Source organism: Amblyraja radiata, chromosome 8 (genome assembly GCF_010909765.2).
Source record: "Amblyraja radiata isolate CabotCenter1 chromosome 8, sAmbRad1.1.pri, whole genome shotgun sequence".
Classification (NCBI taxonomy): domain Eukaryota; kingdom Metazoa; phylum Chordata; class Chondrichthyes; order Rajiformes; family Rajidae; genus Amblyraja; species Amblyraja radiata.
Genome location: NC_045963.1, coordinates 25692077 through 25709461, shown reverse-complemented (window position 1 = coordinate 25709461; position 17385 = coordinate 25692077). Strand labels below are relative to the sequence as shown.

At 43.4% G+C, this 17385-nt stretch overlaps 1 protein-coding gene across 3 annotated transcripts in view; it reads left to right on the top strand.

Annotated features, from left to right (window-relative positions):
- prkd3 (protein kinase D3) overlaps positions 1 to 17385 on the top strand; it is a 281534-nt gene that overhangs the window by 233583 nt on the left and 30566 nt on the right. For 2 of the 3 annotated variants that reach the window (XM_033025437.1, XM_033025438.1), the window contains exon 12: positions 7237 to 7513. In XM_033025437.1, coding sequence (XP_032881328.1) covers positions 7237 to 7513 — 277 coding nt within the window. The remainder of the gene's footprint in view (positions 1 to 7236; positions 7514 to 17385) is intronic. The other variant, XM_033025439.1, reaches the window with a different exon arrangement.

Sequence of the window (17385 nt, the reverse complement as noted above, 5' to 3'; positions counted from 1 at the left end):
ATCTGCTGGTCCCATTTGCCCACATTTTGCATATCTAAATATATTACTAAAACCAAAGATACTAGAGCGGAGCAAGATAGATCACTCCTGCAAAATCCAATGGACTGACGTGTAGTACGCAACAGAGCGTAACTTCCGCCATTTCAGTAAACCCGACCCGACTTCAGTTATGCCTCTCGCAGTGTAATCAGCCTTGCGGGGGAACAGTTTGTGTGGTTTTAAATGTTTTTTTTTTAATTTATTTTTAAATGTAGTAAACCCTCATCAATTTCCTCCATCTTTGATCTCCAGTCTATGATCTTTGACTAAAACTCTCATCTTGTTTGTTTCTATATCTGTCTGTCCGGATGATCCTGAAATTACGCCAAAATGGTACATGATAGTGCTGCAATTTTTGGCCCACCTTACTCACCATTGTCCTGGTGTATCATGTTTCGATCAGGATTATGGTATATTTTACAAGTTATTCACATTTTAAACTTTACAAAATGCAGTTTGACAAAAATCACTTGAACTTGCACTGGCAGTTAGCAGCGTACGACGTCACAATGGGATCTCATTTACATAAACTGCCCATCAGCAGTGTTCCACTGGCAGTTAGCCCCGTATGATGTCACAATGGGATCTTATTTAAATAAACTGCCCGTCAGCAGTGTTCCACCTCACAATTACATCACAATGGAATCTCATTTACATAAAAGAATAAACTCTGTTTAAAAAACACAGCAGCATTCTATTCAGATTGATGTTACATTTTACAAGTTATTCACATTTTAAAATTAACAAAATTCACTTTTCACTTTAACAAATCAAACTTTTCACTTTACAACTTGCTCTGCATGTTACAATGTTAACAAATGACAGGACCCAGTGCAATGAGAGATTTGTTATATTGTTGTAAGGAGACGGAAGGAGGAGAAATGTTATTTAAACTGTGTTTAGTGGGGGAATAGGATAGGGGAGAGTTGAGGAGTGGGGGAGCAGGGAGATGAAGGGGTAGGGAATGGAGAGGGGTTATGGAGGGAGTGGGGGAGGGGAGGAAGAGAGCGGAAAGAAGAGGGAGGGTGAAGAGGAGGGAGAGGGAGTGCTGGGGGATGAAGGGGAAATGAGCCGCACCTGCAAGGTTGGGGGCTATGGGTGAGTGGTGGAATATTGCGTTGGGGAATGGGGCCCAATGGGTCCCACTTGGTCTAGTATCCCTCTAAATCTTTCTTATTCAGTAACTATCCAAAAGCTGTTACAGTACCTGCCTCAACTATCTCGCCTTACCTTGACCTCTCTTACACCGTCATTTAGAAGTCCTATTAAAATGAAACTAAAAGCAAGTCAAAGATTTTGAAAACAAGACGCCTCGTAGATACTAAGTTATGAATTTTAAATTACAATAAACTTGTGTGTTAGCGAAACTCTTAAATTCTCACACAAATTACCCAGTCATGAATGTTACTCATATTTTTGCATTATCACTTTCTTATCTCTTGCATGAGTGTACACTTCAGAACTGAATCACCACCTTAAGAAGCAGCTTCTTTGATTTTTTTAAAATGTTGCCCACATAAAGATAAATGCTCATGGAAAGATCAAAACTTGTTAGGTCTGAGATGATTCTTGTTGTAAACCGCAAAAGGAGTTTACCTTTAAAGTACTTCTACAGCGCCGCATGTTTATTGGTACAATGGTTAATGCTGCTGTCTCACAGTTACAGGGGCCCAGGTTTGATTCTGCCTTGGGTTCAGTCTCTATGGAGTTTTGAGCATTATCTCCATTCCAGCCTTCCACATCCGAGGGGCAAGTTTGTAGGTTGATTAGCAACTTCGTGTTGCCCCCTATTTTAGGTTCCCGGCATAAATAAATAGAAGAGGAATTGATGAGTATGTGAAAAACTTTGTTTTGCATGTGATCCAATCAGATCAGATAATATTATACATAAATGCAGTTAAGCAAACTCAAGAACAATTGATAAATAAGAGGGGAAAATGCAGAATATAGTTTCAGCATTGCAGTGCTCCAGTTCCAGAAACAAAGTTCAATGTCCACTATGGAGTAGATGTGAATCAGACAAGCTTATGGAAGGACCATTCAGAAGCCTGATAATAGTGGGAAATAATCTTTTTTCTTGAGTCTGGTGGTACGCATTTTCAAGCGTCTGTACCTTCTGCTGGATGGGAGCAGGAGGAAGAAGGAATGATCGGGATGGGACGTCTTTGATTAAGGTGGCTGCCATTCCAAGTCAGCGTGAAGTATAGATGGAGTCAATGGTGGGGCGTTTGTTCTGTAAAATTCTTTATTTTGTCTTGCCACTTGTCATTCCTGCAAGCAGACCAAAATATACCACCTCATATTTCTCTTCATTAAATTTCATCTGCCACGCCTCTGCCTATTTCAAAATCTTGTTTGTATTCCACTGGAGTTTACCTCTTCTTTGCGGTGCTGCCAAACTTTGTGCTATTTACACATTTAGAAACTATGCCTTGTACCCCAGTTCCACGTCAGTCGCACAATTATTGCAGAGATGCTGCCTGACCCACTGAGTTGCTCCAGCAATTTATGTTTTTTTGTAAACCAGCATCTGAAGAAGTGTCTCGACCCTGTAACGTCACCCATTCCTTCTCTCCAGAGATGCTGCCTGTCTCGCTGAGTTACTCCAACTTTTCGTTTCCATCTTCGGTTTAAACCAGCATCTGCAGTTCCTTCTTACACATCTGAAGTTCCTTGTTTCTTCATTTCTGGGGGGGTACATTTGCACAGCGGTAAAGTGGCTGATTTACAGGGCCAGAGACCCAGGTTCAACCCTGACTATGGGTGCCGTCTCTACGGAGTTTGTACTTTCTCCCTGTGGCCAAGTGGGTTCCAGGTTCCTCCCACATTCTAAAGACGTACAGATTTGTAGGTTAATTTGGCTTCAGGAAAAATTATAAATTGTCCCTAGTGTGTAGGATAGTGCTAGTGCGCGGAGATCGCTGGTCAGCAGAATCGGTGGGCCGAAGGGCCTGTTTTCATTATGTATCTCTAAACTAAATTTTAGGGACGCAGAGGGGCATAAGACCTGTTATTTTGTTTTGTTGCTTTGTTAATAGTTGTTTGTTACTTTATTCATAGGTTTTCCATATCTTACTTGTATTTTGTTTAGTTTAGTTTAGTTTAGAGATACAGCGCGGAAACAGGTCCTTCGGCTCCCCGGGACCGCGCCGACCAGCGATCCCGCACATTAACACTATCCTACACCCACCAGGGACAATTTTTACATTTACCAAGCCAATTAACCTACAAACCTGTACGTCTTTAGATTGTGGGAGGAAACCGAAGATCTCGGAGAAAACCCATGCAGGTCACGGGGAGAACAGACAGCACCCGTAGTCGGGATCAAACCCGGGTCTCCGGCGCTGCATTCACTGTAAGGCAGCAACTCTACCACTGCACCACTGTGACCTTAAAGAAATAGTTCTTGCGCTCTTCAAAAATGTTCTTTCTCCAATCAGTGATCTGAATCCTAGAGTTCTCCATATATTTTGTTCCAAGCATGTGGAGTTGTTTGTGTCTCCATTTACGTTAAACTTTGCACCAGTGATTCCCACACAGCTTTAGCTGCTGCAACCAGTTGGCATCAAATTCTTCCTGAAGTGCACGTTAATATAATGGAGATCCATCAGATCATTTTACATGTTGAGGTCTGCTCGCACATAGCAATAAGCTGGACCACAGTTCCATCTTCTACCACTGTGTGCCTCTTCAGAAAGGGAGGGAGACAGTAAGCAGGAAACCACAAGCCCGTTAGCTTATTGTGTGTCATAAGGAAAAGGGTAGAAGCTATTATTAAAGCTTATAGTATGGCACTTTGAAATATTGAAGGCAATCAGTTTAGTTTTATTTATTATTGTCATGTGTACCAAGGTACAGTAAAAAGCTTTTTTTGTTGCATGCTATCCAGTTAGCGAAAAGACTATACATGATTGTAATCACGCCATGTGCAGATGCAGGATAAAGCTTATAATGTTTAGAGCAAGATAAAGCCCAGTAAATTCCGATTAAAGATAGTTCGAAGGTCTCCAATGAGGTAGATGGGTTAGGACCGCTTTGCAGTTGGTTCAGTCGTATGATAACGGCTGGGAAGAAACTGTCCCTGAATCTGGAGGTGTGTGTTTTCAAACCTCTGTACCTATTACCTGATGGGAGAGGGGAGAAGAGGGAGTGTTCGGGGTGAGACTTGATTATGCTGGTGGCCTTGCCGAGGCAGCGTGGAGGGGAGGTTGATTTGTGTAATGGCAAGATTAGACAAGATCAACGTGGTTGTTTGAAAGGGAAATCATATTTGACCATTTTTTGATGTTCTTTTTGAAGAGGTAAAATGCATTGGATAAAGGGGAAACGCTGGATATACTTCACTTCAATTTCCAAAAGACATTTGAGAAAACGCTGCATCAAAGCTCATTTGTGTAAAATAAGCACTCATTGTGTAGGCGTGTAACTCTTTGGTGGGGATGCAAAGCTGGTAGCAAACAGGAAACAGAGTAAACATAAATGTTTTTGTCTCACTGATTGGCAAAATGTAGGGAGCTACGTGTCACAGGGATTAGTTCTAGGCTTTGGTTTAGGGTGTTCTCACATGTGCCAAGGTACAGTGAAAAGCTTTGTTTTGCATGCTAGCCAATCAGATCAGATATACCATTCATTAGATACAATCAAGTCAAACTCAAGTCTATTAGATAGAGCGAAGGGGAATGTACAGAGTGCAGAATATAGTTCTCAGCATTGTAGTGCATCAGCTCCATAGAAAAAGTCCCTACTGGGGTAGAGGTGAATCAGACAGTACCCTAGCTTATGGAAGGACTTTTTCAGAAGCCTGATAACAGAAGGGAAGAAGCTGTTCCTGAGTCTGGTAGTGCGCACTATCAAATCACTGTACTTTCTGCCCGAAGGGAGCTGGGGAGAAGAAGTAGTGACTACTTTACCGAGGCAGCATAGATGGAGTTAATTGTGGGGAGTCTGGTGTATGAGATGGACTGGGTTACATCTAAAACTCTGCTATTTCTTACGGTCATGAGTAGAGCTGTTCCCAAACCAAGCTGTGATGCAACCTAACAGTATGCTTTCTATCCATGGGGTCTCAGTCTATAACAATGTTCATAAATGACATGGATAAAGTCACCAAAGATTTCACTGCTAAACTTGATGAAGGCACATAACAATGGGTGGGAGAGTCAGTTGTGAAGTGGACATAGAAAGTAGAACAGTACAGCACAGGAACAGGCCCTTCATCCCACAGTAGATTGCCGAACATTATGTCAATTTAATTCCGTCTGCCTGCACATGCTCTGTAGCCCTCTATTCCCTGCCTGTTCATATGTCTGTGTAAATGCCTCTTAAATTCTCCTCCTGTACCTGTTTCAAGGCGCGTTCCAGGCACCTAACACTCTCAGTGTGTAAGTAAAGACACCTTGTCTCGTGAAGACACAAAGAACAAGCTTTTGTTTGTGTGCTATCCAGTCAAAGAAAAAACTATACATGAATACAATCAAGCCGTCCAGCGTAAGCAGATAAAGGGTACAACATTTAGTGCAAGATTTAATATTGAAGTCATTACAAATAGTTCAAAAGTCTTCAGTGAGGTAGATGGGAGGTCAGGACCACTATCTAGCTGATGAGAGGACAGTTCAGTTGCCTGATAACAGCTGGAAAGAAACTGTCCCTGAATCTGGAGGTATGCCATTTCAAACATCTGTACCTCGTGCCTGATGGGAGAGGGGAGAAGAGTGAATGTTTGGGGTGAGACTGGTCCTTGATTATGCTGGCAACCTTGCCAAGGCAGCGTGAAATCTAGATGGAGTCAATGGAAGGGAGTTTGTTTTGAGTGATGGTCTGGGCTACGTCCAAAACCCGGCACACTGGCGGAGCGGTAGAGTTGCTGCCTTTTATAGGGCCAGAGACCCGGGTACGATGCTGACTAAATGTGCTGTCTGTGTGGAGTTTGCACATTCTCCTTGCGTGGGTTTTCTCTGCGCTGGTTTCCTCCCACATTGGTTTGAGTCTGTAGTTACATAAATAATTTTATTCTCTCAGCGATAAGGTGAGTTTTAAAACTATCTGGTGGTTTATAGTTATGGTACAATAGTTAATAGTTCAGAAGTTCTAGGAGAAGAATTAGGCCATTTGGCCCACCAAGTCTACTCCGCCATTCAATCATGGCTGATGTATCTTTCCTTCTCAACCTCATTCTCCTGCCTTCTCCCATAACCTCATATTAATAATCATCCATATCCAATGACTTGACAGTCATTTGTGGCAATGAATTACACAGATTCACCACCCTCTGACTGAAGAAATTCCTCCTCATCTCCTTTCTAAAGGTACGTCCCTTTATTCTGAGGCTGTGGCCTCCGGTCCTAGACTCTCCCAATAATGGAAACATATTCTCCACATCCACTCTATTCCAGTTATGGTGTGATAGTTATGATAAGAAACTTATTATTCCAGGTTCATTAACTGAATTCATTTTCAGATTCATTGGCTACTTTCATGAGATTTGAACTGATTTTTCAGAATTATAATTCCAGTCTTCTGGATTTGTGAATTGTAACCTAACTGTGAGACAACACATGTTGTTAAGATTGTTACAGCAGCAGTTTTGCATAGCACAGTCAGATTTTCTTTTTAGTAGATTGCTGTGTACGATTTGGCAACAAGCATTTGAGAAAGTAGCAGAAATTATTATTCTCGTGTTTTGCCATTTCCTTTCAGTTTGTTACAGTTACTATAATTCTGAAATGCTATCCCCTTTGTATGGGTTTTTACCATTCTTATCAGGGACTGCCCCTTACTTAATTTTGGAATCTGCACATTCAACGTTAGTTCATAGATCCCGCTGCTGAGCTGAACACATTTTGCCTGACCTGGCATATAAAGTTTGTGCATTGTGTCAGCTCTTGAAACGGTAAAGACACCGCCTCTAATTATAGCAAAGTGCAAGTATCTTTGATGCATCTGTCTCCAGTTTAACCACCACAGCCTTCATTAAAAGTTGTAAACCCAGAGACTGTTCAGGAAGTTAAGAAATGATTCATTCTTATTGGCTCAAGGTTTTGGGGTTGGCTATGCATATCTGGCAGATTCTCAAAGGACAGAATACACTTCTGGTCTTATTTATGTCGCCCTTCGAACTAGCATGCGGCAGGTTCTGAAAACAGTCTCCTAATGGTTGCAGCCTCTTTCTAAGGCATGTATTTGGTCTCTCCCTCTCAGGAAATCCCGCTGTCAGAAATCTTGCAGTTGGATCCACCTCGGGATTTTACAAATCTGGCTCAAGGCAGCAACCCTCACTGTTTTGAGATAATAACTGACACCATGGTGTACTACGTTGGAGAGAATCTCGGAGGCAACTACCAGAATCACGCCTTGGCTGCCACAGGAGTAGGTTTAGACGTCGCTCAGAGCTGGGAGAAGGCCATTCGACAAGCCCTAATGCCGGTAACACCACAAGCCAGTGTTTGCACCACAGTTGGTCAAGGCAAAGAACACAGTAAGTAATTCTCACCCTTGAAGCATGTTGGGCTTATTATTTGTAAAACAAAAGCGAAAACACTTTTTCACACAGAGCGTTGTGAGTCTGTGGAATTCTCCGCCTGAGAGGGCGGTGGAGGCCGGTTCTCTGGATACTTTCAAGAGAGAGCTAGATAGGGTTCTTAAAGATAGCGGAGTCAGAGGGTATGGGGAGAAGGCAGGAACGGGCTACTGATTGGGGATGATCAGCCATGATCACATTGAATGGCGGTGCTGGCTCGAAGGGCCGAATGGCCTACTCCTGCACCTATTGCCTATTGTTTATATGAAGTAGTGATGATTGGGCAGGGAACACCACGTTTTGTCATATTCTTTTGGAGATATCAAAACCTTTTTTTTTTTCTAACGCACTTCGATCAAGCTTAAGACACCCGGGTTCGATCCTGACCTCGGATGCTATGTGCAGGGGAGCTTGCAGGTTCTCAGTTTGACTGCTGCATAGCTTTCCCCTGGGTGCTCCTGTTTCCACCCATATCTCGAAGACGTGCGGGTCCTGCCCAACTAGCCCAAATAAGCCTGCCCTGTGTTGTGCTCTCTCTGTTTATTGGTGGGATAAACATTTTCGCACTGGACTTTGGCTTCAATGTAAATTTGGTGTAATGCATCAATGTATTTCAGTCTGAAGAAGGGTCTCGACTCGAAACATCACCCGTTCCTTCTATCCAGAGATGCTGCCTGCCCTGCCGAGTTACTCCAGAATTTTGTGTCTGTCTAAATGTATTTCAGTAATGCCTCCTGAACCCTGCTATGTTTCACTTTCTTACTGCTTGCTGAGCATGGTGCTCAACATGATCATTATTTAGCTATAAACTGCCATTATTAGAGTTACTCGCTTCTCTTTCGCTGAAATTTGAGGCATCAAGGTGTGAAAATTGGTGTAGAAATGTAAATTCAATCTTTTCTGAAGAGTCCCAACCTGTCCGTTTCCCTCTATAGATGCTGCCTGACTTGCTGAGTTCTACTAGCACTTTGGGTTTTTTTTGCTGAGGATTCAGCACCTGCAGATTTTAGTGCCTTCAACCTTTCTTTCCTTGTTGGTTCATCCTATTAAATAGATCTACAACAGTTACTCGGACAGTTGAGACAATTGGTTTTAGTTTAGTTTTAATTTAGCTTAGTTTAGAGATGCAGCATGGAAACAGGCCCTTCGGCCCACTGAGTCCACACTGACCATGTTCTCAATAGTTCTGTTATCCCACGTTCCCATCCACTTCCTGCACACTAGAGGCAATTTACAGAGGCCAATTAACCTACATACCCGCACGTCTTTGGGATGTGGGAGGAAACTGGAGCACCCGAAGGAGTCCCACTCGGTCACAAGGAAAAGGTGCAAACACCACACAGACAGAACCTGAGGTCAGGATCGAACCTGGGTCTCCAGCGCAGTGAGGCAGGAACTCTACAACTGCTCCATCGTACCGCACTTGATTCATAGTGAGGTTTAATGACATCAGACTTTTACAATGGTGAGAAAGTTGAGATACACTTCAACCTTCCCTTTGCCTCCTGACTTCCATTTGAGTGGGTATCTGGAGAGGGTCCTCTAGCTAGAACACTAGCTGACTTCCCACACCACATTCTGGGCAGCAGGGTGAATTATTGTACACAAAACACTCCCAGACAGTGGAGGATAAATTAACCTTCACTAGTTTTATTTTTATCTCTGTCCCTCATCCACAATCGGGCGCTGTTTGGATGAGAATTATTTCTAACAAATTAGCAGTTGCATTACTGATTCGATCTTCAAAATATTAGTGATTAGGATGTCATTAGTTGTGGGCAGCATATTGACACAGCAGTAGAGTTGCTGCCTCACGGTGCCAAGTACCCGTGTTTGATCCTGACTTCAGGTGCTGTCTGTGTGGAGTTTGCATGTTCTCCCTGTGACCGCGTGGGTTTGCTCTGGGTGCTCTGATTTCCTTCCACAACCCAAAGACGTGCGGGTTTGTAGGTTAATTGTCCCCTGTGAAATTGACTATATTGCATGGGGAGTGGATGAGAAAGTGGAATAATGTAGAACTAGTGTGCCATAAATTCATGGATTCATAGTTATACAGTGTGGAAACAGGCCCTTCGGCCCAACTTGCCCACGCCAAACAATATGCCCCATCTACAGCAGTTCCACCTGCCTGCATTTGGCCCATCTCCCTCTAAACCTATCCTATCCTTGTGCCTATCTAAATCCTTCTTAACGTTGTGATAGTACTGCCCTCAAACACCTCCTCCGGCAGCTCATTCCATACATCCACCATCCTTTGTGTAAAAAAAGTTACCCCTCAGGTTCCTATTAAATCGTTCTGCCCTAACCTTAAACCTATATCCTCTGGTTCTCGGTTCTCTGCTCTGGGCAAGAGACTCTGTGGGTTTCCCTATCTATTCCTCTTATGATGTGTCTGTCATAGTGTGAATGGGTGATTGATGGACAACATGGACCTGGTGGGCTGAAGGGCCTTTTTCCATGCTGGATCTCTTTAAATAATAAACAGATCAGGATGGGGGGGGGGGGATTGGTTAGTATTCTGTATCTGAAAATGCAGTTTCTGTAAATTCCCAGCAAAAATATATCTCGTACAGTACTGGTTTGCTGCACTGTAATTACTGAAGAATCTTCATTGTGCATCTTACAAGTAATCAGCTTATCTTATTGAATGATTACAATCTGTGTTCAGTTGATTCTGGAATTGATGGATAAGTTTAGAATTGAAGTCAAGATGGTGATCACAAATTTGCCATCCGCGCCCTTTCTGACCTGTGCTTGAATCCAGATCTATAACAATGCCGTGGACTACAATCTCTTCTTTTGAAATAAGGGAAGTTAATTGTGTGAATTAATATTATAAAAAACAGTACTTAATTACGGATTAGTTTCTGGCCAGCATGACTCATTCTCTCAAGATGAGCAAGGAAATTGACATTATTGGAAGTTTATTACAAAGGGGTTTATTACAAAAATTCTACAAGTTTTTTGAAATTGGTAATCTGCTTTGAGGTTGAGACACAAGGAACTGCAGATGCTGGGTTACAAAAAAAAGACACAAAGTGCTGGAGTAACTCAGCAAGGGCAGCATCTCTGGAGAATATGGATAGGTGACGTTTTGGGTCAGCAATTCAAGAAAGGTTCCGACCCGAAACATCACCTATCCATGTCCTCCACAGATGCTGCATGGCCCTCTGAGTTACACCAGCACTTTGTGTCCTTTTGTCATGCTTTGAGGTATATTATCTGTAACCGGTGGCAGTAATGTCTTTGGTCCCCATAATTGCTAACTATTCTCATGTCCATTATATCCCCACATGAGTTCCTGAAGGGTGAATTGGAGGGTATTAGCTAGAAGGCGAGGTTGAACAAACATGGATTGTTTTCTCTGGAACGTCGAGGTTGAGGGGAGACCTGATAGTAGTATATAAAATTATGAGAGGCATAGATAGGGTAGACAGTCAGAACCTTTGTCTCAGGATGAAAATGTCAAAGACTAGTGGGCTTAACTTTAAATCAAGAAGGAAAAACTTTAAAGGAGATGTGCTGGACAGGTTTCTCTTATACAGAGAGTGGTGAGTGCCTGGAATGCGGTGCCAGGGTTGGTGGTGGAGGTAGATATGATAGTGGGTTTTAAGAAGCTTTTGGATCGGCACGTGGATATACAGGGAATGGAGGGATATGGATCACATGCAGACCAGGGATATGAGTTTATCTTGGCATCATGTTCAGCATGGACATTGTGGGTCGAAGGACCTGTTCCTGTGCTATGCCGTTCTATATTCTAAGTGAATAAGGGAGCTATTTTCCACCACCCCCTACACCAAGCAGAAGTTCCTGAGGCAAATTACAAGCTTACAAAACGCATCCTCAGAATTAATCTTCAAAGACCAAGATTGGCTGAGATTTTGGACTCGACTTGTGAGGAGCAAGATGCAGTGCATTTAATCAGAATATCAATGATCTGCTTTAAATTCTGGTATTTTGAATGAAAACCAAATCATTGCACCTTTACTATTATTTAAACCTTCCTCTATCTGTCTGCCATTTACTAAAATTTTGTTCCACAATTTCCAAAGTCCACTGATAATGGTTGTGCATTTATATTTCACTGCTAACTTACTTGGTTTAAATTTAAAGTGGAGTAAAAGATAGGCCTCTGTCAACAAAACCAATGTAGCAATCATTGTACAATATGTAAGCAGTTAAATGCAGAGTGCAATAAAAAAATCTGAAGGAAATTCTCTTCAGGTCAGACAACACGTGGAGAGAGAATGATGTTTCAGATCAACGATTGTTCTAGCAGAACTAGGTCCTTATTCATTAGTTCTGAGGAAAGGTTATTGAACTGATATCTTTCTCTCACCACAGATGATGTCCAAGCTGCTAAGTGTTTCAACCTTTTTCTGAATTTACTTAGCTCCTATATCTTCCCACAATCCATGTCAGGGTGTGGAACGATGGTACGCAGAAACAAGGAACTGCAGATGCTGGTTCACATAAAAAGACACAATGCTGGAACAACTCAGTAAGTCAGACAGCATCCCTGGAGAAAATGGAAAGGTGACAGTTTGGGTCGTGACCCTTCTTTAGGCATGGTAAAGGTATTTTAAAGGAGATCTTTTTGAGTGCATCGAGCTGATAGAGCTGCCGCCTCATAACACCAGAGACTGGGTTCGATCCTGACCTCCGGTGCTGCCTGTGTGGCGTTTGCACATTCTCCCTGTGTCCATGTGGGTTTTTTCCAAGTCCTGGTTCCTCCCACATCCCAAAGACATGCAGCTTTGTAGGTTAATTGTCCTCTATAAATTGTACCCTAGTGTGTCAGGAATGGAGGAGAAAGTGGGATAACATGGAACTACTGGGAACGGGTGATGGATGGTCACCTATGTTTTTCAGCAGCAGAATTTCAGAAGCAGAATACAGCATTTAAAATACAATTGACAGGTACAAGGATGGGAAAGGCTTAAAGAGATATGCAGGTAATGCAGGTAAATGCGACTAGCTTAGATAAGGTGTCTTGATCGGCATGGACGAGTTGGGCTGATGGGCCTGTTTCCATGCTGTATGATTCTGCAACTCCATGACAAAATGTATCTGTGTTCGGTGCTTAACTCTTGCAACAGGGAACAAATAGCTGCCTATGGAAATTATCATTTTCCAAAATAGTCATACAGTCATTCAGCACGGAAGCAGGCCCTTCGGCCCAACTTGACCGAGATGCCCTATCTAAGTTAGTCTCAATTGCCTGCACCTGCCCTCTACACCTGCCCTCTACACCTTTCCTGTCCAAATGTCTTTTAAAAATTGTCATAGTATCTGCCTCGACTACCTCCTCTGGCAGAAAAGAAAAACAAGTTGACCTTATTTTAAGTAATTTATGTTCTTAACTAGGTTGGCAGGGAAACTGCAGACTATCATGCAGTGAATACAGATGGAACCCAGTTAGGGTGACATCAAAGAGAGAACAGGTTAAGCAGTGAACATTCTGGAAGGCAAAGATCTGGGAGATGACAACATTCTTGTTTTAATTGAGCCGGATGCTTGGTATTTAATTAGATATTAGTTCTTTTGATGTGGAATGCTCTGCTTGAAAGGCAGGTGAATGTAGGAGCAAAAGGAAGTGTTGCAAGGACTGCAGAAGAGAGAGCAATGGAGGGAACTAGCTATTTGCTCCCTAGAGTCAATGAAGTGATCACCTTCTGCGATGTGAGATTGTGTAATCTATTTCCTGCACCTTCTCCCATGGACTCCTCGCATGCAGAGGCTGTCAGTGGGCTGTGTATGAGTGGGCCTGCAATTCATCCTCCAGCACCTAGACCACCAGGGGACCCATGCAAGGATTTTGTTTGTTGATTTTAGCTCTGCATTCAACACCATTGTGCCAGAGCTACTACACTCCAAACTCTCCCAGTTGACTGTGCCTGAACCCCTCGGTCAGTGGATCACCAACTTCCTGACAGACTGGAAGCAACATGTGTGGTTTGGAAAGCACATCTCGGACCCGCAAACCCTCAGCATAGGAGCACCGCAAGGCTGCGTACTCTCCCCTCTCCTCTACTCTCTCTACACCAATGACTGCACCTCCACAGACTCCTCTGTCAAGCTTCTCAAGTTTGCGGACGACACAACCCTGATTGGACTGATCCAGGATGGGGAGGAATCTGCCTACAGATAGGAAGTGTCACAACTGGCCTCCTGGTGCCATCGCAACAGCCTGGAGCTCAATGGTCTTAAGACAGTGGAATTGATAGTAGACTTCAGGAGAGTTCCCCCTCCGCTCACCCCACTCACCATCAACAACACCACAGTCACATCTGTGGAGTCTTTTAAGTTCCTTGGAACCATCATCTACAGGGGCCTTAAATGGGGGGGCCACCATCGACTCCACAGTCAAAAAGACCCAACAGAGGATGTACTTCCTGCAGCAGCTGAGGAAGCACAATCTGCTACAGGCAATGATGGTCCAATTCTACATGGCCATCGTAGAGTCTGTCCTCACCTTCTCCATCATGGTCTGGTTTGGCTCAGCCACCAAGCACGATATCCAGAGGCTGGAGCGAATTGTCCAATCAGCTGTGAAGGTTGTTGGCTACAACCTTCCCCTCCATTGACGAACTGTACACTGCAAGGGCCAGGAAGCGAGCGGGTAAGATCATCTCTGACCCCTCTCACCCTGGCCACAAACTCTTTGAAGCACTTCCCTCTGGAAGGCAACTCCAGACTGTCAAAGCCGCCACAGCCAGACATAAAAACAGCTTTTTACCACGAGCAGTAGTTCTACTCAATAACCAAAAGTCATGTCCGACAGGCAGAAATCTTGAGAATGAAGCAAAACTCATCCAGAGGCCATTCAACTCACAGTATGCTTGCGATCATATATCGGGGCGATGAGCATAAAAGTCAGGAAGTCATGATGCAGCTTAATAGGACTTTGGTTAGGTCGCATTTGGAGTATTGCATGCAGTTCTGGTTGCCCCATTACAGGAAGGACGTGGAGGCTTTCGAAAGGATGCAGAGGAGGTTTACCAGAATGGGATAGAGTGTATGAGCTGTAGGAAGAGGTTGGACAGACTTGGATTGTTTTCTCTGGATCGCCGGAGGTTGCGGTGAGCTCGGAGACCTAATAGAAGTATATAAAATTATAGTGTAGACAGTCAGAATCTTTATCCCTGGGTGGAAAAGTCAAGGACTAGAGGACATAGCTTTAAGGGAGAGGGACAAAGTTTAAAGGAGATGTGCGGGGCAAGTTTTTTACACAGTGAATGCTTGGAGTACACTGCCAGGTATGGTGGTAGGGACAGATACAATGGTGACATTTAAGAGATTTTTAGATAGGCACATGGATATGTACGGATTGGAGGGATACTGACCATGTGCAGGCAGATAAGAGTTGGTCTTGGCATCATGTTCGTCAGACATTATGGGCCTGTGCTTGTGCTAAACTATTTGATGTTCTATGAATGAATGGAGCTATGCTCACTGTTGCCACTTAATGTTTGTTTTTTTAGAAATTGTTTTTCACTCTTCCATCTTCTGCTGCCTCCAACTTTTATTATTTTCTCTTCTTCGTTCGTGTCCACACACACCACTTCCTCCACCTCAGAAAATGAACATTCAATATTTTATTTTCCAGAGCTCTGTCAAAAGCCACAGAAAGAAACATCTAGAGGAAGGAAGCAAGAATAAACAAATGTGACCTTTATTTGCATAGTGCAGCGGAGCCTAGCAATGTGAATATTGTTTCACCCCAGAACAAGTTAATGACGGGTACAGCACTCTTGCTAATCTAGATGCTCACATAGTTAAAGTAAAGGGGCAAACCAAGTAATTACAAGCCAAAGAGTTTAATGTCAGTGGCAGGGAATTTGCCTGAATCTATTACAAGGCGGAATGTTGTTAATTAGAGAGAACGAGAATTTTTGTGGAAGAACTTTTATGGCTGCCTATAACCTACCAAAGGTCTTTGATGGTTGAAGGAAAGATGGAGGTGGTGATCCCTTCATGTCCCACAGTTTGAATTTTTAGAATGAATTCAGTTCCAATTTCTTGGAAAATTGTGAGATTATTGAATCGGAATGGGAACAAAAATATTTGAATGTTTAAATTTAGAAGGAGATAGAAAACTCTACAAGTGCCAAATTGGTGGAAGGTTAGTTGTTAATTTTAAATTATAGTGACTGAAGGTCTTCCATTAACAGAATATCGTGATGGGTTTGGGAAAGAAAGGACAGATTGAGTTATGTCAGCTAAACTAATTGAATAGGTAGGATAGGTCTGAGCCGCTACTCCTGTCATTATATTCACATTTCCCTAATGGGCCTGTCCCACTTACGCGACTTTATCAGCGAATGCCGGCACCCCGTCATAGTTCGTTACAGGTCACCGAAAATATTCAACATGTTGAAAGTCCAGCGGAGACCAGAACAAGGTACGACTCTTTGGGCGATTACTCATGACCATACAGGCTTCCCGCTGCGACATGCCGCCAGGGTGTTGCCTGTATGGTCGTGAGTAGTGTCCTCGGTCACCCAAAGAGGCATAGCGTCTTTCTGGTCGCCGCTGAATTTTCAACATGTTGAAAAATTTCGCCAACCTGCAATGACCTATGATGGGTGCCAGCAGTCGCCGAAAAAGTTGCGTAAGTGGGACAGGCCCATAAGAATAAAGGGTGATTTTTCAGTCATTAATATGGATACGATAGATTTAGTGGGATATGGGCCAAACGCAGGCAGGTGGGCCTAGTGTAGATGGGGCATGTTGGTCGGCATGTGCAAGTTGGGCCGAAGGGCTTGTTTCACTAGACAACAGGTGCAGGAGTAGGCCATTCAGCCCTTCGAGCCAGCACCGCCATTCACTGTCATCATGGCTGATCATCCACAATCGGTACCCCATTCCTGCCTTCTCCCCATATCCCTTGACTCCGCTATCTTTAAGAGCTCTATCTAACTCACTTGAAAGCATCCAGAGAATTGGCCTCCACCAGATTTTTTGTGGAACACTGTATGACTCAAAGTCATCCCCCATATGAATCATTAAGGCTTTGGTTTTCCTTTTTGTATATCTGTGATTTGAATCAGAAAGATGGTACACTTTGAAGAGAGCCCGAATTGGGGAAATTATGCTGAATGAATTATGAATAATAGACACAAAATGCTGGAGTAGCTCAGTAGGTCAATAGACAATAGACAATAGGTGCCATTCAATGTGATCAGTCAGGCAGCATCTCTGGAGAAAATGGATAGGTGACGTTTCGGGTCGGTTACCTTCTACAGTTCCAACCTGAAATGTCACCTATCCATGTTTTCCAGAGATGCTGTCTGACCCACTGAATTAGTACAGCATTTTGGGGCTCTGGTATAAACCAGCATCTGCATTCCCTTGTTATTACAGTTGAATGTCCGAGTGACCCATTTCATTCAATTTCATCTCCCTTGATTAATACTTGCTGATCTCACCAGCCTTGTTCTCCGGGTGCATCGCTCCTTCACTTACACCCTTCCTCAGGCAACTCCGGACCAGTCTGGTCTCCTTATCTCTAGCTCCTGCCACTCACTCCACGCATCTGTCCATCAACCCACACATCACCTGTATCCACCCATCACTTGTCAACTTCATAGTGCCCCCACCTCTCTTTTCCACCATTCTCTCCCCCACCCGTAACCACCGACCACAATCAGTCTGAAGATGGGTCTCAACCTGAAACCTTGCCTGTCCATTCCTTCCACAGATGCTGCCTGATTTGCTGAGTTACTCCAGCACTTTGTGTTTTGCTCTAGATTCCAGCATCTGCAGTTCCTTGTGTCTCTGGTCTGTTTTGCCATTCGCAGAGATGATGTGATAAATCAGGGTTA